Genomic DNA, 27,135 nt, shown 5'->3' on the forward strand with positions numbered 1-27,135 from the left:
AAACTATGTTTTTAGAAATCAATCACAAGATTCAGACCTCATTCAGGAGAGAAGAAAGTTCTCTCAAATATAAATGTAACCTCTCCTTTTGCTATGATGACCATCCAAGAGGAATTTAACTGTAATTACTTGAATTCTGGATTTTGTTAGTTTATTTTTAACCGACAGCCACCTTGCCATGTTAACTCGTGGTTCTGTAACACAGAGGTATTTTCCATTAGCAATTAGGACAGTCTTGTATTCACTGTACTCATAATCTAAGCCAAAGCAGAACCGCACACCATCAGATCACAAAACTACCTCACCTACACAATATGAAAAATTATAAATTGTGTGCCCACATTTAAGTAGATTCCTTGTCTTTATTGTGGATGCAAGTATAGACATTCTTGTATACATTAAATCTATTCTCTGTAATTATCCTAATTAAATAAAATTGTCCATACAGCTCACATATTGTGAGTTTTTAGAGGCCCAGAAAATATTGAATAATAATTAAAAACAACTGGAGACAAAAATTTTATTTTGGTTCATAAAAAAAACAGTTTGAAGTTGTCATTGCACCAATGTAGATGGTCACTAAAAACATATCTTATACTCACCTACTGTTAGGGCATCAAATAACCGATGTATAGTGTCTATATCTTTGACAATTCCAGATTCCTGGATTCGCTTCACAAAATCATCCAGCTGCATGTGTGTTTTTGGCAATTCAAAATTTTTTACATGGTCATCTATTTTCATAACTTCTCTTTGTTTTTCCATCACTCGACTTATCAGCTTTTTCAGCTCAGGTTTGCGGTCTGCTTGCAAACGCTCAGAAGGAGGCATAGTTTCCACTATTTTTCTTACAAGGTCAGTAGGAAAAATTCTTAAGTCTGTTTTATCTAGGTTCTGGAAGTCAGAAAGCGCATTTAGTAGTTTCCCTTGCATCAAGCTAATAAGTCCCCGGAGGTAGAAGTACCTTGCCAACAATGCTGAGTTATCAGGTGGCAAGGTATTTATAGCTTTGCTGAGATGGTTGAAGAAGTCTGTATAGTAGGAGTGAACACACTGGAACATCAGAGGAAAGTGAATTTCTGGGATTTTGAATGTACTGACTGATTTGGAGGGCATTTTCACAGCTAAAAACAAACAAACAAAAACTGCATTGATTAGTACAAGCAGTGAGTAAAAGTGCAAGTATCTTCACAACCAGCAATACTACAAACAAAAAAAATCCCCATCACAGCAACAAGTAATTCCATTGCATGAAATTCAAGTAAGATTACAGTTGTGCTAGGGACACAAATGTATTTCTATGTCCATCATCCTCATTATCAGAATATTCCCTAATCTGATAATATCAATTCTGGGAAACAAAAAAACCCAAAACAAACAAACAAACAAAAAAACCCCACAAAAAAAAAAAAGGGGAAAATTAAAAAAGAAGGGAACCCCCCGCCCCTGTGCAGTTTCTATAGCACTTGCTTTGTTAAATAGTGATAAGCCTAAGCCTACTGGATTGGGTTTGCATGGCAAGGTTTTGGTAGCAGCAGGGTTGCAGGGGTGGCTTCTGTGAGAAGCTGCTAGAAGCCTCCCCTATGTCCGACAGAGCCAATGCCAGCCGGCTCCAAGATGGACCTGCCACTGGCCAAGGCTGAGCCCATCAGCGATGGTGGTAGCACCTCTGGGATAACAGATTTAAGAAGGGGAAAAAGCTGCTGCAGAACAGAAACTGCAGCAGGAGAGACGAGTGAGAACATGTGAGAGAAACAGCCCTGCAGACCCCCAGGTCAGTGAAGAAGGAGGGGAGGAGGTCCTCCAGGTGCCGGAGCAGAGATTCCCCTGCAGCCCGTGGGGAAGACCACGGTGAGGCAGGCTGTCCCCCTGCAGCCCAGGGAGGTCCACGGGGGAGCAGATCTCCACCTGCAGCCCGGGGAGGACCCCACACCGGAGCAGGTGGGTGCCCGAAGGAGGCTGCGACCCCGTGGGAAGCCTGCGCTGGAGCAGATTCCTGGCAAGACCCATGGAGAGAGGAGCCCGTGCTGGAGCAGGTTTGCTGGCAGGACTTGTGACTCCACGGGGGACCCACGCTGGAGCAGTCTGTGCCTGAAGGACTGCAGCCTGTGGAAGGGACCCACACTGGAGCAGTTCGTGAAGAACTGCAGCCTGTGGGAAGCACTCACATTGGAGAAGTTAATGGAGAACTGTCTCCTGTAGGAGGGACCCCACGCTGGAGCAGGGGAAGAGCGTGAGGAGTCCTGCCCCTGAGGAGGAAGGAGCGGCAGAAACGGCATGTGATGAACTGACCCCAACCTCCATTCCCTGTCCCCCTGGGCTGCTCGGGGGGGAGGAGGTAGAGAATTCAGAAGTGAAGCTGTGCCTGGGAAGAAGGGAGGGGTGGAGGGAAAGTGTTTTAAGATTTGGCTTTATTTCTCATTACCCTACTCTGATTAGTAATAAATTAAATTAATTTTCCCCAAGTCAAGTCTGTTTTGCCCATGACAGTAATTGGCGAGTGATCTCTCCGTGTCCTTATCTCGATCCATGAGCCCTTCATTATATTTTCTCTCCCCTGTCCAGCGAGGGAGGGAGCGACAGAGCAGCTTTGGTGGGCACCTGGTGTCCAGCCAGGGTCAACCCACCACACCTATGTTTAAAGGTAGTGGAGAACTGGACATAAGGTGGGCGAGGACTGAACATGGTTACTGACTCAGGAAGCAATTCTCCAATATCAATCCTATTGTGACCGATCAGTCTTTTCTGGTACAGCAAAACTCAGAGCAGGCTACAGACTGAGTTAACATGCAAGAAGAAGCACAGATGAGCCCCAGCTCAAGATGACTCAGCTCACCATTTCTTTCCAGCATCTGACACTGTTTCTGTGAAAATTATTCAGTGATGTCACCCATAAAGACAACAGAAAAGACACTGTATTTGTTCAACACATTCTTCCCTTACCAACACTTGTTTCTATTCTTCGAAGTGAGGAATTTCTAGCAGGGCCTTCTGGCAGCTTGATATCTTGTAGATTAGGCATACTGATTACCATACGCCTACTAATCAAGTACTGTGGATTAAATCGTTTAGAAGCCATTTTCTCCATAGTCAGTCTTCTTGGAGTATGAAACATCAAATTTAATCTGAGAAAAATAAAAATAATATATAACTAGTTTTAAAATTCAGTATACATACACACTAAATTACTGATTTTTTTTTTTTTTTTTTTTTTTTGTACAATAGTGTTAAATTACAATTATAGTACCAATTTACAATTTCAACAGCCATGGCTGGACATGTTCATATCACCCTTCTACAGTAAGCTTAATAAAATGGCCTATCAGTTAGTCAATCTTATTTATAGATGACGTGATCTCATACCAATAGAGTCAAAAGGACTTTTATCACCAACATCAACAGAAGGTTCAAAACCAGAAAAAAGGAATGAGAAAAATTTACCCATCCTCTTCAGACTGGGTACTCAACTCAAGTCGAGCGAAAGCATCCATCTTTCTGTTCAGACGAGCTTTAAGAAAAGAGTGAAACATGTAGCTCTCTAAAACCTGTGAAACACAAACTGGTTAACTGTGGATCATTTACAATTACATTTTTATTATCATGTTTTGCTCATTTTTATTACCTTTACATATGCAAAGCTGAGAACTTCCAATTTAGCAACCACAAAACCAAAAATATTTGAAAGCTTCAACAACAGAAGACTAACTCAGTTTCCATTCACCTTCTGTACTTTCATGATATTTGCTTAGTGGCAAACAGTAATCTCAGATGGCCCTCCAAAAGATGAAACCAAACAAAAATGAGAAATACTGAGCAAAACAGAGAGTTTTAGGTACAAGTTTAACAGTATATTTTCTGCCTACAACTAAGTGCTGATAATATTGTCTATGGTTTGGAATAAGAAGTTTGTGGCACTCTAAATTAACATTATGCCATCAAACTGAAAAGACAAGTGAGTCATCTTTTCTCCTGGTAACCCCCAAAATTGTCCCCTGCTCACATAATTATCGTGGTGTCATCCAGAAATAATTTCTAAAAGGTCAAATTGCTACTTTTAGGATAGAGGACACCATAAAAAATGCCAAGTGTGAATTAAAAAGAGTGGAAAGCTACCATCTCCCACCACCACAAATTAGAACAAGATGAAAGCTAGGATTTGAGGCAATACAACATGTGGACTATACAAATGTTAGTTCTAGCACAGGGCTTTTAGTATTGTTTGCAATAAACAATTCAGAAAACTAATCCATTCAGCAAATCAAATGCAAACTTCATCAGGAGACAACATTGTTATAACCAGGAATCCTGCCTTTATGTTTATACAACCTCCAGCCTCTACAAACTTACTAACAGAAAGACAGTTGTATCTTTGAATGTAACTATGAAAAATTACTTTGATTAATGATATATCCCAGAAGCTTGCCTAAAGTACCCTTGTTAGTCTTGGAGTTTATCACAGGACCGAAAAAAAAAAAAACCAAGCCAACAACCCAAAATACCCACTGATCAGACATCAGTGTAGTTCTACGATGTTTTTAAAAAGCAAATGAGAAAGATTCATAAGTAATCTAGGTATTCTGAAATTAATGGAAATATTTCACAAATAGGTTATTCTTATTCAAGATGCCTCTTATCAATCCATTTGCAACACATCCTGTAAAATGGCATCTGCAAAAGCATCAAGATTTCTGCTTTTAAGTATTTCTCCAGTAGATGGCATATTTTGTTGGCAATTTTATGTACAGGAGATGACAAGCTGCAGGAACTGAAAGAGTCCTTTCTAATAGTTTCTGGAGTTCTCTTAATATAATTCTAGATACAACTAGTAACTACTCCATATTGTGTTATCTTCTAAGATTTACTTGAAAGCAAAGCTGCCACAATGTGTTATAGTATTTAAGTGAGTCAGCTGCTCAAAGCTCTTCTTAAATGTGCACATCTGAATTTTAGATGAATTTTAAATTTCTATTCATAAAATTGCCACTATTTAATTTATAACATTACAAAGTGCTACTGAAAATATTTTAATTATTTCTATTAATTTGAAATCCTGGTCAGAACATTTCCGATTAATTGCTTTCCTGATGACATATTAATAGGTTCTTTTTAATTTTTCCTTTTTATTTGTTTGTTTTTAAGAATGGTTGCTAGTGTTGGAAGTTTTATCCAACAAACACTGCTTCCTATTGAGGATTCATCAGTTTGTTATCTTTGAATTGCCAGATATTCTGCAAAGTTTGGCAACTACCACTTAAGTAAAATGAGATATTTTTCTGATCATTTCCTTCACACACTGACATCTCCTTTAAATGGATGTTCAGAAACTTTTCTTATTACATGTTTGAAGTAGGAAACAAAACAGGAAACAAAAAAGGTGTTATCAACCACAGCCTGTTGATATTAATTAATAGATCTTTTTGCCAGATATAAAACAGTTACTCCAGAGATCCAACTGCCAAATTCTAGAGGCAAAGGAAACCTCTGTAACTTTCATATGCGCCCATAGAACATAATTAAAAGCAAATGTAAAATGGCAGATGCACTTTCTTACAGTCCTTGTTAAACCTTTGCTTTGACCCACAGGTTTATTAAACAAGCTATAGTATTACCAAAAAAAGCAAAAACACGCTCAATAATATTTTACTTTTGAGAAGCTTAAATAACAGCACAACATGTCCTACAGTTGATTAAAATAAGAAGCTACTTCATAAAGCATGTGTTAAAAACTACTCTGTAAATTGCATCAAAGGGTGCAAGAAGCTGAGAAAGATGTCTGGCATCCCTTCAGAAATTAGGTATTGACCATAGACACTCCCAGTTCAGGGTAACAATCTTGCAAACAATTATTTTTTCGTTTAACTAAGCTAAACTTTTTATTTGGTTAATAATCATGGCACTGAAAAATATCACAGGAGTTTATAACTTTGGACTTTGGCTTGCTGTGTCAAGACCAAATTCTCCTAGAACACTGTATGTGGCTAGACACAAACCCTTAAAACATGTAAATTCTGTTTCTCACATACACAACAGTTTAGTTTAATTCTTTGAAGGCAAATATTAATTTAATCAGGTGCAAACGATTTAATGTAAAATAACAGTCTCAACTGCCAGGATGAAACTCTCAACCCTCCCACTTCTAGGCAAAGTACCCTGACACTGTAAGATACTCTCACAGGAACCTGTGTACTCTTAGTCTCTTTCTCTCCCTGCTCCTTTCCTTCTGTTCCCCCTTCCTTTCTCCTTCCTTCTCACCCAAAGGATATCCAACCTTTGATGGTCAGTGACAGTCCTACACCAAAGGCATAGAGAATCACTCTAAATCCTACAGCCTGGTGACCAAGACACTCTCCTTTTAATGAGAAATTAAACCCACACCATTTCCTTAGGATATACAAAGCCATTACATAAAAGGCAGACTCATGCACCAGTACTGTCTGTGCTCCAGAGGACAACAGACCTGCCTCCCTCATAAAAGCCTGGTTCACTGTATACACTGGCTGAAAATTGAGTCATTTTGGAGCTTCAGCAGATCAAGCTTACACTAACAGAAGGACAAAGCTTACCAGGGCAGGTGTAACAGGGACTCAGGGATTGTACGGAAAAACTCCACACCCCTCCAGGGTTTCGAACTCAGATAAGTGCCTAATAAGCTGAGTTAGCAGGAAGGCTAAGGAAAACTAAGTGAAGTTTTCAGGTTGTCCTTTAGCCTCTGGCACTATTGGGCCTGGCCTGAGGCTATGCACTATTTGAGTATTACTTCATGGACTTTACCAGCACATAAAAGTAAGCTACAGTTATACTACCTGGTAAAGCACATGTAAGCTAAATCAGCCTATGTCCCGTATGCCCTGTCACACTGCAGGCCCCAAGGACACCAGTGCCACTCACGTGCTGAGAGTCAGCAGCGTGCGTTCGCTGTGGCGCATTGTGAGAAATGGGTTCATGGGCTGGCGTCAAGCAGGCACCACCAACTCCATGCCCTGTTGCTCAGGCCGCAGATAGAGCAGGTACTTCAATTTGTGTCATGTGAGCTCCCTTCTGCTGTGCTCGCAGGCTTGCTGAAAACTCCTGTCTACGCATGGGCTTCGGTCCAAGCAGTTTGGACAAGTGCCTGTGCTTAAAATACAATTTAGATGTAGCTTTACTGACCATCTGCCATAGGTTAATCTCACCCCCGAGGAATTACATTTAATTTGCTCTGGAATTACATAGTACCTTGCTCTCCAAAATGCTGTCTACTATTTTACCTGTTTATAGTAAATCAAATAAATTTAGTAAAGCATTCTGTGAAAGTTGGTGGTTCAACACCACCACACAGACTGAACTGTGACCGTTCTATTAATATTTGGCATTAATCCTAAAATACAGATTAATAACAGAGAATCACAACATATTTAACACAGAATTTACCTTTTTGTAAAATGGCTGGTCTCCGGTTGCCCTTGTTTTCAGAAATTCTTCACTGTTAAACACTCTATGTTCATAATTTAGATGGTCTTTTACCTCCCTGGAGACAAAAATAAATACATAGATAAATATGCTTGGAGATTTGTAAGCAAGTCGCACTTTTGCAGTAGCAGCAGCCCACTGTTACTACTAGAAATACGCTGCAGCATCAGAAGGGAAAACAGAAATATGCTGCAGTATCAGAAGGCAAACTCAGTTTTAATGAACAAGTCTGAGTTACTGAATCATAGAAAAAGAATGCAAATTCTTACAAGAAGTAAGACGGGCTACCTGCTGCGACTGCCATTTCAAATCAGCAATTCACTTAGAGTCTGTGGGATCAATTTTAGTAACCCACAGAGGAGAACCTATATATTTAAGTCATGACTTAGGCTCTAACCCTCGAATTATATTTACATACACAGCTCCTGAATCACATACAACCCATCTGGAGTACTAAAAAGACAAGTGTACCTATCCACACAGGCAATTTGAAAGATGTGATCTGACCTCACACTGTCCCATTACATTGCATCTGTAACATGCATGTGAAATATTATAGATTAGGTAATTTTTTCCTGCACTCTCAAACTTGGCTCATAAAGCCAGCAATAACTGGAAATTGTGTTAAACTAAAGAGACAGAACTACTGAAATAAAAGAGAAAGCGAGATAAGGAACTGATGCATATTTAGTATATGCATGGTCACAGCAGGCAGCAGAAGCCCTATACTATCTTTGGAAAACCAGACCTCAATAGTAACTTCTGTGCCCTAAAGGTGAGCCAGAAAAAATTGTTTCAGGAGCAGAACATGGGCGTTTTTCAGAAACAAGCTGTTCTCTGAAATGAAGTCTGTGAGTAAGAAATGGTAAGTTATTTAAGCTAGATCTGTGCAAGTGGCTAAAATCAGGGCTCCTTTTATTATTACATCTTATTTCATCTGCTCATGCTGGGTATTGAGGAATAAGGAATTCCCATGAAAATACATGAATGAAGAAAATAAGTTGGTGAGCTAAAATTTGAATATAAACACAAAAGGGGAATCTCATACCCATGCAGAGAACTGACAGGTTCTACATCACTTGCTTTTCACAGATCAGTGATAAAAGCCCATTAACAGTTTATCAAGCCATATGGGTTCATAAAGAAGATGGTTAGTAAAAGTACATAGTTCTATATAATTCTACATAATTTAGCATTGTTTGCTTTAAACATGGAACCTCCATGCGCACAAAAATACTACAGTGCTTCACTGAAGACAGTAACAAGTGCCAGCACAATTGCATCAGAGATTTACTTTCCTTCACTCCTGGATGCTGGTAGATATAGCATTAGAAGATAGAAGAAACAAGGCTGAAAAAAAGAACAAAGAAAGAAAGTTTGAAGGAAAGGAGAAAGAAAGTAAGACAAGAATCAACCCCTTCACAAAACATATTACTGCTTAGAGAGCAAAGCATCTGTTCTTTTTTTGTAGCCAAGCATTTAGTGCATTAAATAGTTCAAGCTGTTAGCAGCAAAATGCATTTCTCCTCATCTTTATCTGGAACATATTGTTGCCACACACTGAAATCCACCAAATCCCAGTGGTAGCACATCAGGTTGTAAATGCATTTCAGTTTCCACATCCAGCTAGCTATAAAGTCTGTTCTATCCTCCACGCCCAGCAGCTATTGTCTTCCTGGAGGGCCCAGTCACTTGTATGAACACTCCCTAAGCTGATCCAACAAAATCAAGTAGGTTGATGGAGACCTGGTATTTGGACTATATAAATTAACCCAGCACCTTCTGACTGAAAATGTTACGGAGCATTCGTGTGAGTAATTTGGTAGCTGATCCAAAAGGGAGCACCGTCTCCTGGAAGAGGCAGCAAGAAATAGGTGGGGATGGTTATCAGCATAACTATTTGCAGACCTTTGTCCATATAATCAGATTATTTAGAAATGCCAGGCAGGCAGTTTCATTTTTATGGTCAAGTATGTTAGTATCTATGTAAAAAGCAATGAAGCATATGCAAACCAGCCACCTGTTTGCTGCACTTTTTTGTACAAATCACCTACCACACTTCCATTCCCTCCCCAAATACAAGCAAATAATAGCACCCAGTACCCAGTACTGATAAGCAACTAATAGCAATCAGTACCCAGACTGATAAGACGAAGCAACTGTGGGTATCAACATACTACATTAGATTAAGAACAAGGAAAATTAGCACAGTTGGATGTTTTTCTAGAGGAAAAGAAAAAAAAAAAAAACAACAAACCCTACTCCACATCCTTATTAAAATGTCAGTCTCAACCACACCCAATACCCAGCATTTCTTGTGCCAACACTCTGTCCTTGAGCTTAAACAGCTCCTCTCCCCTTCATTCTCATGTGGTTGCACTCTCCAAATATTTCATCCATTCTCAGCATTTGTTCAGTTAGCCAAAACACACCCAGGTGTTCTGAACTCTGATCCTGTTTTCAGCTCTTCTACTCTGTCCCGGTTTGAATTCATTTTCCTCTAACAACAGTGACCAAGACTATGTCCAGTTAGAAACTTGATATCCCTACTGGGCCTTAAAAGCTTTTCCTAATTATGAAATACGAGGACTGCAATTCTCTTCCTGGAATCTTCACACAAAAGACATACAAGTTCAAAATTAGAACAGTTTTATCTAACATGTCCGAGCAATGTGTATGTACTTAATACATTAATTATTGATATGCTAGCAGGACCTCCTTCTCATATTCCCTCACAAAACTTAAGAGATATACTAAATATCTATAAAGTAAGACAAAAATAAGAATATTTCAGTGACAGTGGAAGTGTCTTAACCAGTACCATATGCTCTTATAATAAAAAACACTCTATCCCTCACCTGAAGATATTAACAATTAACTGCAAAGTCATTTGCTGAACTTCGGTATTCAGTTTCTGTTGCCAAGCCCTTCTACGCATTTGGAGTTCACCAAGATCTGTGCTGGCTCGGAGATGGCAGAGCTCTAGATCATAATGCAGCTGAAGACTCTCCACTCTACACAGAAAAGAAAATTATCAAGTTACATGCTAACACCAACAATTTTTTCATACCTTTTAAAGAAACAAGTCATTTAGGCCTCACGCATCTTACAGTTAGAGCAAGTGCAAGCTTGATTTGCAAGTGTTGACAAGCTAACAAGATTCCTGGAAGTCCTACTAGTACATGTAAATCACAGTGCACTCAGTTTTCTTTGTAAAGGACAGTAAAGTTCAGAGAATAATCCATATCGGTAATATAAAAGAAACAAGCATTCTAGGTGTTGCAAAATAATATGGTTATGATTATGACTACTTAAAGTTACCTGTATATTAATTAATTGAAATTTTCAGTTTGCCCTTATCAAATACAATGGGTTTTATATGAATGAAATAATATAATAATAAATAATACAAAATAAAAACTTAGAGTGTCAAGCATGATTTAGGCACCAAGATAAACACAACTTCAACATCTTTTCACCTTTTTATGAAAGTTTCCGCTGCTTGTGCTGGAACATCTGGAATTTCAAGTTCCTCTTCAGCCATTTTTGAATGTGTAATATCTCCATTATCTATGTTAATTAGAATTAAATCTTCAGTTTCCTTTTAACAAAAGAAAATAGAATGACTGTAAATACACTTACATTGCAAAAACATTTACTGCTCCTTTATGTACTCCTCAGACAATGAATTATTTCAGCAAGGAGGTAAAGCAGAAAAGGATTGACTTTTTTCCACAACTAAAACATTGTATGGATAATTAAACAATTACTTTCAAGAAAAATAAATGTCACTAAATTAATATATATTAATCTCAGTACATAAACTTTTAGGAACCTAATATGCTCTTCATGTGGTATTAAATTAATACTGGATCTCTAAGCCCATCCTTGAAAAGCTATACATTATGAAGATATGTACAAAACTATATATATGTACACAAAGAAGCTCCTGGAAAGCTTTCTCCATTCAGCATTTACTCCTTACTTAGCCCATGGGATGACAGGGAGAGGGAGGGTTTATATATTAGTCTCAAACACCAAAACACATCCTAATGCACAAAAAGTCACATACAGGTAAAGCCCATGCTGATCTCTCAGTTTGCAATTTTAATAACCTTAAAGATGAGTCTGCAACACAGTGTATATATAAGCAAACATAAAATCTTTCAAATTATATCAAAATGCATTCTCTAATCTGTACTTATTTCTCATAGCGACGTCATCTTACTGCTAACTAAAATAAAACATTTATCTGCTTAATTTTGGACTTGCCTAGATGGACTGGTTTCACTTTGGCTTATAAACAGATGGATTCATCCAATATAAATTTACACAATTTTTCTGTGTTTGATTTTGAATACTTACAGAAACCCTATGTGACAGTCTCAAAAGTATATTCACATTAGAGCTCCACTATGAAGCTGTTTTTCTTAAATCTTTTTGGGAACCGAGATTAACGTTACCCACTGAAAGAGGCTTAGTTAAATAAGATTCTGAAAAAAGAAGACCAAAAAACCCTCACAAAAATTGTGAGATTATATTCTTTACATTGCTTTTTCTTATTTTATTAAATACTTAACTCCACTATGGGGAACAGCAGCATCATTAGACTATTTTCAAGTGCATGCTCAATTCTTAAGCCAAATGCCTGGAAAAGACACCTGATTCATCCCACACAACTCTGGACAAAAAATAACCTCACCGGTCTGAAGGGAAACTATTTATACTCTACAAATGACACGTAAGTAGAATTTTTCCCCAAATGGAACCTGAACTCGCAAAAATCACGATATTATCCTGCAAAGAAAAGAAAGGTAAGGAATACAACAATAAGCTTTTTCCAATAAGCCAGTGGTTACATCAGTATGGTTCCATTACCTCTAATTTCTTCACTTCTCACACACCTAAATAACAAAAGCAAGTTTCTAGATGCATCTGAAAGAAGTAAGGGGTCAAATACACTGCAAGTGAACAGCAAGACTAGTAATAGTCTAAAACATACCGTGCTAACTTCTTCAAAATGATCGATATGACATCCCATAAGGAAAGATGTTGGGGCCATTACAAAGTCCAGCATTTGACGAGACAGAAGAGGCACAAAAGTATGTTGCCACTGAAGGGGATGAAGGTACAACATAAAGCATTCAGCAATGAGTGTCAACAGAGCCCAGTCAGAAGAGAAGAAAACTATTCTCTGCTCAGTCAAAATACAGGTCATAATCTGGAAAAAACCAAAACGCTAAATGTTTACAAAGAGTTATATCTAGAACATACTAGATATGCACAAATATTTAATCAGCTTGTGAAACTCAGCCTCACAAGTTGTTTTTTAATAGCTACCTTACATGTTTATAAATGGAAATAATGTCCACTTAAGGATTCTTACAAAACTAAGAGAAGAAAACAGAAAAGGAGAGAAAATTTAAGTAACAGTGGAAGTCAGTGAGAGTTTTGCCACTAATGTCAACTAAGTCAGGATTTAGCTGGAATTACTGAGAAGACCTGTCACCTTTCTTCCACAGTATTAGACCATAAAATGCCTGTATAAAGTACCCAGACGAAGAATATAAGCAAACCTGTCTTTGATGGCGAACACAAAGACCATCTAGGTTTTAGACATCTCAGCCAAACATCTATTCCAAATGATAGCTAGTCAGGTTCCTTATAGTGCCACTGGAGAGCAGTACTTTCACAGAACAATTCAGGAAGCTATCTGGAGACATCCACTGTTTTCTACTGATAGAAAAGGACCCAATGGTATCTAGGCACCAAATTCAGATGCCTCAAGTTAGGTGGGATGAATTCAAGCCAAGACGACTTACGGCATACATGGGACATCTCACAGAGATACTAACATGTAAAGCTCCGTGCTCAAGATGCACCAATTGTAGAGGACCATTTAGGATTTGAGATAATTTCATTCATAACATACACATGTGGGCAGAATCCAAAAAAATAAGCCAGTACTGCCTACTCTTAGGACTGAGGAGGTTTACAATCATCCCTGGAAAGAGGCCTCCAATGTGCTCTTTTCAGAGGAAGTGGCACCAATAATACTGATGACCTTGAGCAACCTAATTTAACTTCACAGGTGGCCTTTGAGCAGGGAATTGGATCAGTAAACATACAAAGGACACTCCAAGCCAAAATTACTGTAAGATGCTATGAAGCACCGAAAAAATTCTTTGCAAATAGCTTTTTGTATTTTCTTGTCTTTCTACACCATTTACACTTTATTTATATGAGAGTGCCAACTGTTATCAATCCATCCTGCAGGTCCCTTTCTTACACATGAAAAAGGTTCTTATGAATCTTGTAGAAAGGCATGTAATGAGAATTCAAAACAAAATCTGTCAATCAGCTTGGGTCTTTATATTTTAAAATATACTCTTAAGAAATTTAGCACTTATTGCTGAACCACAGGAGAAAAAAATCCAATATGCCTTAATCTAATCTGGTCTATACACAACAAAATATCTTAATAAGAACTGTATCTTATTGTGCCATATCTCTAATATGCAGAACTAACACTATTTTGAATTCCTGGGTTTATAATGTTTTTTGGGTAACTAAACATCTTGATTTTTTCTAAACCACAAATTACCAGTACTGTCAATCTCTAATACATTTTAAAGCATCAGTTATTTTTACCTGCAGCACCTGCTCTGGCTTGAAACACAGCAACGGAAGATGAAGATCCAAGTCAATAATTGGACTGTCTGGATCCTCTCGTGAAGGAATTATTATTTGAAGTGGTTTCATATTAAATACCTGTAATAACAGATGTTTTCCATTTATTTCTTAATGAAAACATTCCCACAACACATTTAATTCGGGATTTCAGTTCCAACTATAAAATACTAACACTGAGAACAAGAAGACAAGTATTTGCATACTGCAGAAAACTGAAATAGAGAGGGAAATAGGAAAAGATTCTCATAGGTTGTTTAGGCAATAAAACTTTAAATATATATATATTCTTTTAAGAGAATTAAAGTTGCTTTGTTATAAGCATAATCAAATAATGCAATTTATATTTGTAGATACTACTGGGAAATCAAAAGTATTGATAAAACTCATACAGGAAATAGAAAAGATATGAACAAAATAACTGAGCATAGGTGCTCATGTTAAGAAGATAGAACAAGCCAAAAAGAATGAGCCATTTCAGTGTTTCAAATACTCCAGCTCAAATCTCTGGGGGCCAGATCCTGCACATGCTGCATATTCCAGCACTTAGCAGCTGGTTTAGCCAGTCATTCAGACAATTTTCCAGCTACGCTATTTCTTCCTCTGCTCCTAACCCCTCATACCAAGGTCAAGGAAAGCAGCTAAAGAGAAGTCCATGGCTGAAGCACTGCCTCCCTAGAAGCCATTTCAGTAGACAAAAGAGTGTGGTGAAATCACTGACTCAGCTAACATCTAGCTTGACTTGGGAAGGGTTATAAAGAAGAAAATACAGCCCACACACCTCAGCTTCTACACTAAACACAAATGTTTATGTGAGTTTCTCCTCTCAGCTAGGTCTTATGCAGGCAGCAGCCAATCCAGAACATTTAATCTGCTCACCAGAACATGAAATCCACTACATACTGTTCTGCTTCCCCAGAGTCATTCAGACAGAAGAAAAGAACAAGTCCAGAGCTGTACGTGTTGTTCCAGCAACTGATTTCCTTGGCCTCTTTTCTCTCACAGGGACTGCACTACTTCTCAGTCACACAGCTGCATGGCCACCCATCACACAATCAGGATGACAGCCATGAGCATCCACATCGGGCAGCATGTCTTGATATCAGACACAAGAAAGGGAACTCCCACACTTTGGTTGAGTGATAGTTACATGATTTACTGGAATTTATACATGTGTTTTTAATGAGATGGCAATGCCATACTGTTCAGGTGAAAGGTAAGCTTCCATTCTTATAGAGTAGTTACAGACTGCAGCTTCCAACTGCTTGTAGTAGAGATTATGTGGGCTGCCCCTCAAGAAACCAAAAGCTAGATTATGCTGTCCCCAGACCTACCCAGGCATCATCTCAGACAGTAAATAGTTGGCATGAGCCAAATCCTTCCCAGAAGAGTATTAAAAATTAAACAGCATAACCAACTGGCGTGCCAGTGCCCAAGCCTGCACCTTGGTCACACTGTTATTTTACGTACTAATAATGCATAGCCTTATTTTCAAAGCACAGGTATTGACATCAGTTTTATATCAGCAAGTACAATCTCTGACCTGACAGTGAACAGCCCCCAATTTATAGAAAACAACATCTTAGTGCTTTATAAGACATAATGTTAAAGTAATTATGAAATTCAGCATCAGTAATTACCAAGTGGAGCGGTCCTGGTGGCGGGCTGGGTATTAAAAATAACTTTGCTGCAAATTCTTTTATGTGCTCCTCAACATCTAAATCCTTGAGAGGTCGCAGTTGCACTAGCAAGCTGAAATTAAATTATAGAAAATAACTTATAAATAGTAACATGCAAACAGAAAAAAAAGCCTTTTTGCTGATAACCAAGAACTAAAAAAAATTATTAGGAGCAATGAAGCTATTATTCCAGCTAATTAATTTCTAGTTTATTAGATACTTTAGCAGCTCCATTTAATTTTAATGATACTGCTGTGTCAGAAGCAGGTGGTTTTTTTACTTCCATGCATAAAATACTGCTGTATCATATGTATCAGAGGATACAGATAGCACACTGGGTCTCATGATGGCAAAGAAAACCTAAAGGTGAAATGCAGCTGAAGGAAGTATCTCACAGAGATTGCTTGAGGAACTAAACACCCACAGCTGCAACATAGTGCCATGGTGTTTCTCCCATCCCAAGCACCAAACATCAGCTCTGGGATGGACAACAGCATCAGAGGAAAAGAGAGGTTGTAGACATGGGCTTAACTGCAGAAGAATGTGAAGCAAGAGCCATATTTAGTGTAAGGCATGCACGAACACTGCTCTTTGCTATTGTTCCTACCCATACGAAGAACAAATACAGTTGTGCAAACTTGCCAAATGTTTCTGTTTGAGAACTGCAATTCCGTAGCTGTGTCAAAGCCACAAAGGTCATGCAGTTTATATTGTATGCCAGATCAATTGATGAACATTTAAACATACACACTATTAAGACTGCAAACTGTTAAGTCCAACAGCATTTCTGAAATGTAACAATTAAGAAGTTAGATATTTGTAGTCAAAAAGGGCATTTTGTTCAATGTAAGATTCATGTGCCTATTTATAGCAAAAAAACCAAAACCCAAACCTTTACAAAATCAGAAATTTAAGTCTGCAAAACTATATATATATAGAAACCAGGAACTTAATATGGTTATATTCTCCCTTGAGGTTTTATTTCAGTTTGCAGTTTTACTGGTTTCCTGCAGAATAATAGCTGCTCTTCAAGAAGTAAGTGGTCTAGAAAGGAACTTAATAGGTCAAGAGATATACTAGAATCCAGGACATCATATTCATGTATGGCATTTAGATTCCAGAATAAAAATATTCTGTCATATATTACTGAACTTTTAACTGCATTAATGAGGCATTTAAGTTAACTAAATTCACATTTGGAAACTACCCTGGGCTGTGTACTAGGCTGTTGCCCATATCCCCAAAAAGCCCATCAGCTATTCAGGGGCACAGTGAAGGCAGGGTGAGGGGAGTTTAAGAATTACCAAAGAAAACCAGACGGTAGAGTCATCAATTTAAACACATATGCTGTCACCCTTGGTAATGCCTTAGATGTGGCCTAAGCAGCATAGGTAGACCTGGGGTTTTTTGTTGTTTTGGTTTTGTGGGGTTTTGGGGGGGGGGGGGGGGGGGTTGAGACAAAAAGCACATATCAACACATCTGGTAAATGTTAACAACAGAAACAACCTGACCCGGATGCTGAAAAAGCAGCAGATGTACAGAAAGGACAGTAAGAGCTCCCTAATCAGTACACTGTGCCCATTAATGCAACTTAATAGCAGCTGACAGCTCTGCACTGCAAATGTCTGCTGAAATAAATGAAGTAATCTCTGAAACATTAAAGCGGAGAGCTAAGGAGTTTATGAACCTTCCATTACCGCTATTAACTGTCCACAGACAGATGTTTCAGAAAGCAAGAACATCTAAGAATAGGTCCTTTGTACTGCCTCAATGCTGTGAGCTATTTGTGTGCTTCCACCTTTTCTCAAGACACCTGAAAGGACTAATAACAGGTTGGAAGATTTACTCTTTGAATGGAGCCTATTCATCCACCCAAGACAGGAGTTCATCCAGAAAGATATTACTGTCAGGAATATTTCACTCTTCATGTAGGGTAACAGATTGAGGTAAAACTACCTGTGCAAAGTGCCAAAACTTCTCAATTTAAAACTGAACCTTTTCAAATAATGATGTAGAACAATCCAACAGCCACAGTGTTGTGAAACAGTCTAGATGCATATCTTCTCGCTTTGGAGAGAGACAGACACGGTCCATTCAAATTGTTCCAGATTTGGAAGCACTGTACATTAGTAATATGTGAATTAGTTATAAAATTATTTGCACAGAATATGAAGACCTTCGTTACTATGATGAAAGTTTGCAAGTTTCCCTTGCAGTTCAAAGCACCTATGTGGATTTATAGTTTGACGTTGCCTTTATACCTCAGTTTGGTCTCAGTTTTCAGTTATGATTTCTATTATACTCTGCCATTTGAAAAAGTTTAGGAACCCAGGTTTTACCTGGGAATGCTTATGATGATAAAATACCTTTGAGGACTGTTCTGAATTAAAACAAGTACCACCTCACCTATAAGCAATCCTGTGCACTGCAGGTCCTGGAGAAAATAAGCTACACACAGCAGTATTCTGGAGGAAAATGAAATGTTTTGCTGCAAAAAGGTCCTGAATGGAAACAGAACCCCTTTAGATCCTACTTCAACATCAGGCCTTCATTAGCACTAACAAATAGCATTTTTCTGCTAGTTCTCATGAGAAAAGGACTACACACTAGAAATAGGTGGTTCGAGGTCCACCAGCAAGTGTTTTCAAATCCACAGACTTGCAGAATGATTAATCAGTTGAAGCATCCTGCAAACCACCACTGAAGCATACCAAGGATACAAGTGCGCTGTTGAATGTGTTATTATTTGTTAAGTATAGAAGGCACTACTACTTGAGTACACTCAGTCAACAAAAACATTTAATTAGATTTTTAACCCATTGGCCACCTGATTACAGCTAAGGCATCTGAAATGAAAATTACTCCCTTTCTGGCTTACAGGAAAACAATGTCAATGTTTTATAATGTTACAAACAGCTGAAACATCCCCAGCTGTACAGGGTACTGTGCTCCAAGTATAGAATAGATGTCTTTACTGTAATTGCTTATATTCCATTCAGAACAGCCACACATCCCAGCAGCAGTTTCAGGCCATATAGAAAAATTTCAGTAACACAACCAAAATAAGAAAAAATGGTACCTCTCCACCCCTTCCTTTCCTCCCACTTAAGTATACTCTGGCACAGTAAAATACCTTTTCTAAAAAAATAAAAAAAAAAACAAACCAAAACAGAAGGGCAGATATTCTGAAATTATCTATCAAACAGTATCAAGGAAAATATGTGGTGATTATGAGATTTAAAAAAAAAAAAAAAAAAAAAAACCAAAAAAAACCCCCAAAAAACCACAATCCAGAAGAAGATATCATGAAAACTTAATCAGTTGAGCTTCCAGTATGGTGAGAAATGCCAGCACCAAATGCAGCTTTGTCAACTGCATTCTCCCTTTCCTGCCAGTTATACACACTTTAACAATAAAGCAACACACAACCTCAAAATAAATTAAATTACTAAACAATAAGACAGATCCATGATCACTTACCTTTTAACTCATCTACACTGCGGAGTATTTGAGTGTTTCTAACCAGTGAAGTACTCTGTATCCTAAGATTTTCTCTCCTAGTTCTACGACAGCCAAGTAACCACTAGACTCACTCAAATGACTTGGATTATTTAGTTGAAGAATAAAGTGTAATTAACTGCTTATTAATGCAAATAAGGACATGAATATATATTTGGTGCATTATAAAGAGGTTTTCATGCTTTCAAAGTGATTTTCACCAGCATGGCAAAATTATAGTTAACCCTCTTCCAAAAAAAACCAAAATCTTTGAAAAATCTGTTCCCTGCAAATTAGTATTTTCTAGACTTACCAAAAACCTAAAAGAAAATGAAGACCACATCATAACTAATTTACTTGATATTTAGAACTTGCGCTTACTGTCTGGGTAACATTCACATTACATTTCTCCTTTTCCTCTCCCACACATCTCACACCACCATAACTATCCTGAGCACATAATGAAAATTAATGTATTAAAACCTGCACAGTTATTTCCAGGAGAAACACACAGGATAGCAAGTCTTACCAAGAGAGACAATCCTTAATGGCATTAAAATATGGATATCTGGATATAACACAAATAGCAAATGGTACAAAACAGACAGGCATCTTCCCAGTCTGCGCAGAGTCCCAATGGGCCTGTCCATTCAAGGAAATACAGCCATCCTGCAAGAAAACTACAGATTAATGCGTTTATGTTAATCATGAATTTATGGCTGATGTTTTCTTGAGAACCCAAGAGATGTGACATCCAATTCGCTCTAAATTTGAAGGGTATTTGGATGTCTAGCTCCCTTAAGCTCTTCAGAAAAATGTCAGCCTACAAGACTTAGACATACGTATTAAAAAGAATTTCAGCGCAGAAGATATTTAGAAAGAACACAGAGTACAATCTTCACCAAAAAAAACGTCCAAGGGAAAAAGTCTGCTCTTAAATATTCAAAACTCCTAACTGAAATCTGAAACAGTTTTTCCTTATGCAATGCTGTTCCAATGGACTTAATTTACAATGGCAATATAAAGTATGATTTGTTCTGTATTCCTACCAACATAAGAACACATCTGTTAACTAATTTCATAAATTAAACCTGACATTATTCTCAAAGTGTTTTGTTTTATTTTATATCTTTTAATACGTTTTAATAAAAGCATAGGCTAAACAACATACTTGCATAGGCTGGTAGTACTGTGCAACAACACCGTATGTTCTGTTACCACAAACGTCTGTGAAGACCAGGAAATGAATGTGGTCCTCTTTTGATTCAGAAGTTACATAAAGTCCTCCTGCAATGAAGGCAGAAACCTCTTTTTTAACTACAGCTGCTTGAAAAGCAATTCATGACAAATACTGCACATTTCCACTTAATTTCAAGAGAAATTACTCATTTTAAAGGGATTAAAATGCACATATACAGTCCATTTGATCTAAGGGTTGTTACAAAGGCTGTAAGCTGCACATTACTGAAGCAGCAAAAATATTATATAATTATTCTGCATTTTAAGTAGCAAAATAAAACAGATCAGATTTGTTCACTTTTTTTTTCTTTTAAGATATTTATAAGGTCTGCAATAGTGACAGGCATGTTAAAATTCCTGCAACTAAACCTGGAGGAGACAGTCACTACTTCAGGTATATCTTAATACCAAATAAAAAGTGAAAGAGTACTTAGTCATTCTTGGGGGAAAAAAGAATTTTAAAAGTGTGTGCACTTCACTCAAACCAAGATTTACCAATAAGGGCTAAAGTAACTTTCAGCTTCCCACTCTTGCAGGTGTTGCAGCTACTGTTGCTAATAGATCTGTTTCACACAACATAACCATACAGAGTAAGGGCATCCCATTCAGGTTAACAGCTACTTTCATCACACAAGCAGACACATTTTTTATACTGTGAAATATAAAGAGATAGAGAAGATGATCTTAAAAAAAAAAAAAAAACCAAAACACATTTGGCTGTACTATGGATCAACAAATATATAATAAAACAGTTCTCATTACGAAGTGTGAACCCTACCATACCTGGGAAGCATAGCTGTGGCAAACCAATAAGATCAATGTCCACTGGAACTGTAATATCTTCAGTGTCAGTTGCTTTCTGCTCCCCATTGAGACTTTTGACATTTTCAATCTTTGGCCTCTCTTTTTTCTTTCGGAAAGACCGGCGTTTACTTTTATTCGAGTTATTACCAGCATTAATCACCTGAATATCATCTCTGCTGATAAATGGAGGCACAAATACAGAAAGAACTTCTGGATCAAGGGGAGGAAGACTTTTGGGTTTTCTTTGAGTACCCTAAAAAAAACAAAAAACCAAAAAACAAAAACAAAAAAAAAACAACAAACAACCACTAAGTTGACACTCCTCCTGATAGTTTTTTTAAACCATTTTTAGCCCTGTTTTCTCTCTACCCCTAAAATTGTGGGTTTAGAATACATTTTTTCCTCTTCTTAAACAATGTTTTTTTCCTTCTAATTTCTTGCTTTACATATGTTAATGCAAGGGGAACAGTCTGGGCATTTTCAGTAAGCAAAGAATCATTCTTCATCATTCAAAATGCACCGTTTCAATATTATGCCTTTGGCATAAGAAAACTAACAAACATCAAATACAATATTTCCTCCATTGAACCGTTAGGATATACTTAAGCTGTACTTAAAATAAACACTGGTAGGAAGAGAAACCAGGCAACAAATAAATAAAAACAAAGAAAAACAGCTGAACTCCCTAGATAAGTCGTTGTTCAACTTTAGGAAAAGCTACATTTTTACTCAAAATAATATCGACAAGAAAAAAAAAACCACTACACAAGCTTTCACAAGGCAACTTTTAACTTTATAAGGCAATTAGGAAAGTACAACTAAAAACAGCAATCACTGTTACAATAAACACAATTTTAAGACACTGTACAACATGAAGCCATGAAAATTTCTCCATACAATGATGACTAAGTGGAACAGGCATCCCAAGAGCATGTACAAAATTACATTTTTTTAGTAGGCAGCTTTGTAAAGTATTACTGCACTGAAAGCCCTTGCTGCCTTGCTATGAAAAACCTGTGGAGGAAGTGATCAAAAGAGGAGATTTCCTTGTACTTGGGAACCCTTTTTGTATTCTTGACCATATAGTAGAGACAAGCAGCTGCATTTTCAATTACTTCACTGCAATTTTAATTCTTCCTGCAAGGTCAAAACAGCAAGTAAAAGCTTTGTTTAGTCAACGGATATTTGGAAACAGGAAAGCCGAGCCTCACTGTGGCTAAAAAGCTGTTTCAACTTTTTGCTAACTGATTCAAAGACAGATGAAGCATACATGCTGCTTCTACCTTCAGACATGATGCATCAGTATTACTTGTATTTAAGATATTCCTTGAGAACCAATGCTGGCGTCTCTCATCATTTCCCTACTTTTTAAAGTAGCTACAACACACAAAGCTCTATTGCTTTACTGAAGCCAATCTTCCACCGTCCAAATTTTGGAACGGAAAGTCTCAGCTTATTTCTCCTAGTAGATAAGTCCACCAGTTGTCTTCTTCACATTTGAGCATCATAGGAAAAATGAGAAGGAATACTTACCTTCATGACATATTAGTTACTGTACCTTAAGCTCCACCATATTCTATAATAGCATACTTGAAAGAAAGTGTTTCAATAAAAATAAGTGAAAAAACACTCTTTTAATGAACACAGTGTCTGAAGTAGAAAAAACTCAGAGTGAAAAAGATAAAAGTTCAGATAAGTATCCACTGGGATATTCAAAAGATAGCAATGACTTCAAAAAGCACGTTACAGTTTGGGGTACTGAGTGCCACATCCTGCCATGCTAAAAATTTCAAGTGTCATTTTCCTTAGCTGGAAGCTGACATCCATTTCATGTGAAGAAACTGGAAATGCAGATAAATCAAACACAATTACTCTCAAAATAACATGCAGCTAAACATTTCAGAAGGAAATTAAGAATTAAGGCTCAGCCCTGAGGCTGTCATGCAAGAAAAACACAGACCCACTCAAACAGTAGCAATCTTAACTTGGCAGATTTACCCTGCAGAGGTCTTCACACAAAGTTGCTTTGACAGGGCAATCCCTGACTTAACTGAAGGCATCTCTGTGCTACAAAGTGCTGGACGACAGCCAGTGATTTAATAGCCTCACAGTGTAACAGCCTCTAAACTGCCAGGTCCTTGATGTCTTGAACTACAACAGAGGCATTAAACACCTTTTTTTTTTTCCACAGAACAGCACTGTCAGCACTGTCACTGACCCAGTCATCAGCATTCAAGTCAGCTCATATTAATGTCTACGGCCAAAGTCATATTTTCTTACCCTTTCAGTTCAGGGATAATGAATAAGCAGCAACACAACAATATTCACTTGTTTCTAATATTCTTTGAACATCTATGTTCTCTGCTTCTCCTGTTACTTCTTCAATTTGAAATGCTTCTCTTCTGATGCTTTCTACTATCAAATGTCCTTGCATCATACATAGCTTCTTATAAACACTAATGCATTTTCTTTCCTGTAATTCTTCAAGAGTCCACAAATCAGGGATTTATTCCATCCCTATTTACTGATTATATTCCTGTAACAATGGTGCCGTATAGGACACAGATAAGAGACAGACTTTTTACAACGACTGCACTATTTTAGACACAAACAAGAAGTAGTGTGTTGAAACCACAGATCGGAGTGTGACCTCAGCTATTTGTTGTTTGCTTGATCTCATTCTCCTCTTCCCATCACTGAAGAAGTTAATTTCATTTTGAATGTCATGAAAGAACTGGCTTCTTTAAGGAATAATTGGGCAGGGAAAAGTATGAAGCCTTAGAAAAATTAGGTTGGGAGGAACCTCTGGAGGTTCTAGTGCAACCCTTTGCTCAAAGCAATGGCAACTTTTAAGTTAGATCAGGTTGCTCTGGGTCTCATCCAGCAAAGTTTCAGAAACCCCTTAGGAAGGAGATTCTTCCCCCCTTGTGCTCCAGTACTCATATAGCTTAGCTTCTTCTGGTCTTGCTCCCATTTATCAGCAGTTCTCTGGTATCAAGGTACCCAAATGTGGGACAGTATTCCAGATGTGACCTTGAGAGTGTTGAGTAATTACAATAATAGAAATAACCTCTGCCCTTTGCCTGTGAGCTATGGTCCTGATAATGCAGGCCATTACACAGTTATTTTTCACTGCCACAAGTACACACTGCTAACTAATGCTTAACTTGATCACACCTCATTTCTTTCACACAACTTGACACCCAGGGGGGCATTACAGAAGAAGGAAAAATTGGTTTGGTGGTTATGTCTGCATTAGCAGGGCCAGAAAGCATGATGCAGACATTGTAAGAGACAAGATCTGTACCACTGACTGTGGGTAGATATAGAACCCAGCGATGGAGCCAACAGGAAGATCTGAGACATCTCACAGACAGCTTGCACATCATACTTGCCATATCAAACCCCAGCTTTATAAATGAAGATAACTTAGGGGAAAGAAGTCTTAGCAAAGGTGGCTGTATGATCCTCACCATTATACATCTCATTCTTACAAAATACACACTTCCAACACTGAAAAAGTAATCTCTAGCCGAAAATAGTGGCCTGTTATCTCTTCAAACTGAAATCTTGGAGTGACAATTATCTCGGCAATAAGGACAATTGATGGATGACAGGAACTCCAGTTTCATGAGCTTCAGTGCAAAACTGTATCTTTTTTTCCTGGAATCCCCACCCTACTTTGAGAGTGGGTTATATGTTCCCACTGACTTAATTGACTTTATTACTCCATATTGCAATAGAGTTAAGAATGCACAAACACACTTTCAAGACCAAGATTTGAAGCACTATCAAGATTTTCACCCTGCTGTTTCATCTGTAAATATCATCAGAGGTCTGCTACTTTCCATTGAAATGTTCTTATTTTCTGTCAACAAGGTCTCTTCTTTCTACATTCACTGAAATTAGACACAAAACATATTCCACCATTTCATCATGTAGATAGTTCTGCAGAAGGAAAAGGAAGTGGAGTAAATCTATAAAATTGCCCTAAGACAGTGATTGAAATCCCTGTGGTTTAACAGCTTGCAGGAACGTTACTACAGTTAATATTGACAAGCGTAGGGACTACTTTCCTTTCTGACACTCCATTTTATACCTTGAGCAAAGAAACAATTCAAAACCTGTAGTGTGATCGGAATGGCTTCTACAGGTTTTTTGGAAGCAATGAGATCCAACTGAGCAGACTGGAATGAAAAAGAAATTCACCTTCTTTTGGGTTTACTTCTCACACAGATTCTGAAACAACACATACACACTGATTTCAAAAGTCTGGTGGTGACACGTATGGCACAACTTTTTCCCAAGTTGAATGTATACATGAATGAGATGCTGGAATTTGAGCCTCTGCTTAGCTGATATTACTTAAGAAGCTGACATCAGCAAAAGCCATCTCCTGAGCAAGTGAGCAGCAACAAGTTTAACAAAGACTTCTTTATCTAATGCTATTAGAGCGCACAATCAAATTCAAGTTCAAGCAAGACAACTGAGATCCCTGGGAGCAGCTTGGCTTTTCAGCAGGTGCTGGCACCACAGCTACTCCCACAGCGGGGCAGCTCACAGGTATCTAACAAAACCATCAGCACATTTTAACAAAGCAAAATCAGGAAAAGGATTTTGTTAACTCACATGTAAAGCGGCTATAGTCATAAGAAAATTACAAACCACATATTCAAAAGAGAAACCAACCCATCAACTTCTGCTGTATCCGAATTGCTCAGGTTGTGCCAAAGTAGAGCACTAAGCTCACAGGGATTTAGACCTCTTGTTACCCTCAGGATACAAATTACCAGGCTTTATTCCCCTATCTTTAGCTTTTATCTCCAACGGAAGATGGGAAACGGGATATCATCCAGTAAAGGATATGCATTGTTCAAGCATTTTGTTGTTCCGGCTCATGTAAAGTTACATTGCATTCTTCATCTAAGCTCAGACCCTTGAAAAAGTGCAATTACTTAACCCCACTACCAAACTATCCCTACTCTGCTGATGATCGCCTGTCAAAACAAGTTTTCTTTAAAGTACGTCAGCTCTATCCAACGATAACAGCAACGCAACCCAATAGTTTTACTCAAGTCCGTACGGGGGGGAAGAGAGGTCCGGCCAGGGAGGAGCTGACCGGGCTCAGACTCCGTTCAGACCTCCGAGGAGAGAACCGCGCTGACAGAAGCCGCCCCACAGACCAGCCGGGTCACCCAGCCGGCGGGCACCGCCGAGCCGAGCCGAGCCGAGCCGAGCCGAGCCGAGCCGAGCCCCCCCCCCCGCTCTCCCTTCCCTGCACCGAACCCCCTCTCACCTGGAGGAGCGCCCTCACCCGCTCCCTGGGCACACCGACCAGCAGGCAGATCTCCAGCAGGCCCGAGGGCAGCACGTCCTCCATGGCACGGCGGGGCAGGGGCAGCCGGGACGCCGGGACGCGGCGACTCCTTCCCGCAGGGCCGCTCGGTCCCTCCCCGCGGGCCGGACCGCGCTCCAGAGGGGCAGGGGAAGGGGGGGCGGAGCGAAGCGCCCGCTCCCTCCCACAGGCAGGCGCGTTACACAGCAGCCCTCCCCTCACTGTATCGCACGCTCTGATTGGTTGTCTGTCCCGTCGCTCTGAGGACCCAAGGCCAATCAGAACGGCAGCGCGTGGCCGCGGCGGGCCGTCGGCCCCCACCGCCCGTTGGAAGGCGGGGCGCGTGAGCCGAGGGCTGAGGTACCGCCCGCCTCGGCGCTGCGCGGCGGTGCGGGGTTTCCATTAGTCCCTGTCTCCTCAGCGCGTCTCTCTGCCTCGCC

At 38.8% G+C, this 27,135-nt stretch overlaps 1 protein-coding gene across 3 annotated transcripts in view; it reads right to left on the minus strand.

The window, feature by feature from the left end:
- DENND3 (DENN domain containing 3) overlaps window positions 1-26,845 on the minus strand; it is a 40,922-nt gene extending 14,077 nt beyond the window's left edge. Inside the window, exons 1-13 of one of the 3 annotated variants that reach the window (XM_030012462.2) lie at window positions 26,657-26,845; window positions 21,340-21,613; window positions 20,489-20,604; window positions 19,847-19,986; window positions 15,780-15,891; window positions 14,101-14,220; window positions 12,452-12,670; window positions 10,929-11,050; window positions 10,308-10,463; window positions 7,411-7,507; window positions 3,442-3,545; window positions 2,944-3,125; window positions 603-1,124 (exon numbers count right to left, since the gene is read on the minus strand). In XM_030012462.2, coding sequence (XP_029868322.1) covers window positions 603-1,124; window positions 2,944-3,125; window positions 3,442-3,545; window positions 7,411-7,507; window positions 10,308-10,463; window positions 10,929-11,050; window positions 12,452-12,670; window positions 14,101-14,220; window positions 15,780-15,891; window positions 19,847-19,986; window positions 20,489-20,604; window positions 21,340-21,613; window positions 26,657-26,740 — 2,248 coding nt within the window. In that variant the 5' untranslated portion in view covers window positions 26,741-26,845. Of the gene's footprint in view, window positions 1-602; window positions 1,125-2,943; window positions 3,126-3,441; window positions 3,546-7,410; window positions 7,508-10,307; window positions 10,464-10,928; window positions 11,051-12,451; window positions 12,671-14,100; window positions 14,221-15,779; window positions 15,892-19,846; window positions 19,998-20,488; window positions 20,605-21,339; window positions 21,614-26,656 lie in introns of those variants that run through there. The other 2 variants (XM_041123122.1, XM_041123123.1) reach the window with 2 other exon arrangements.
- Window positions 26,846-27,135: the final 290 nt, after the last annotated feature.

The sequence above is a fragment of the Aquila chrysaetos genome, chromosome 4 (genome assembly GCF_900496995.4).
Source record: "Aquila chrysaetos chrysaetos chromosome 4, bAquChr1.4, whole genome shotgun sequence".
Lineage (NCBI taxonomy): Eukaryota > Metazoa > Chordata > Aves > Accipitriformes > Accipitridae > Aquila > Aquila chrysaetos.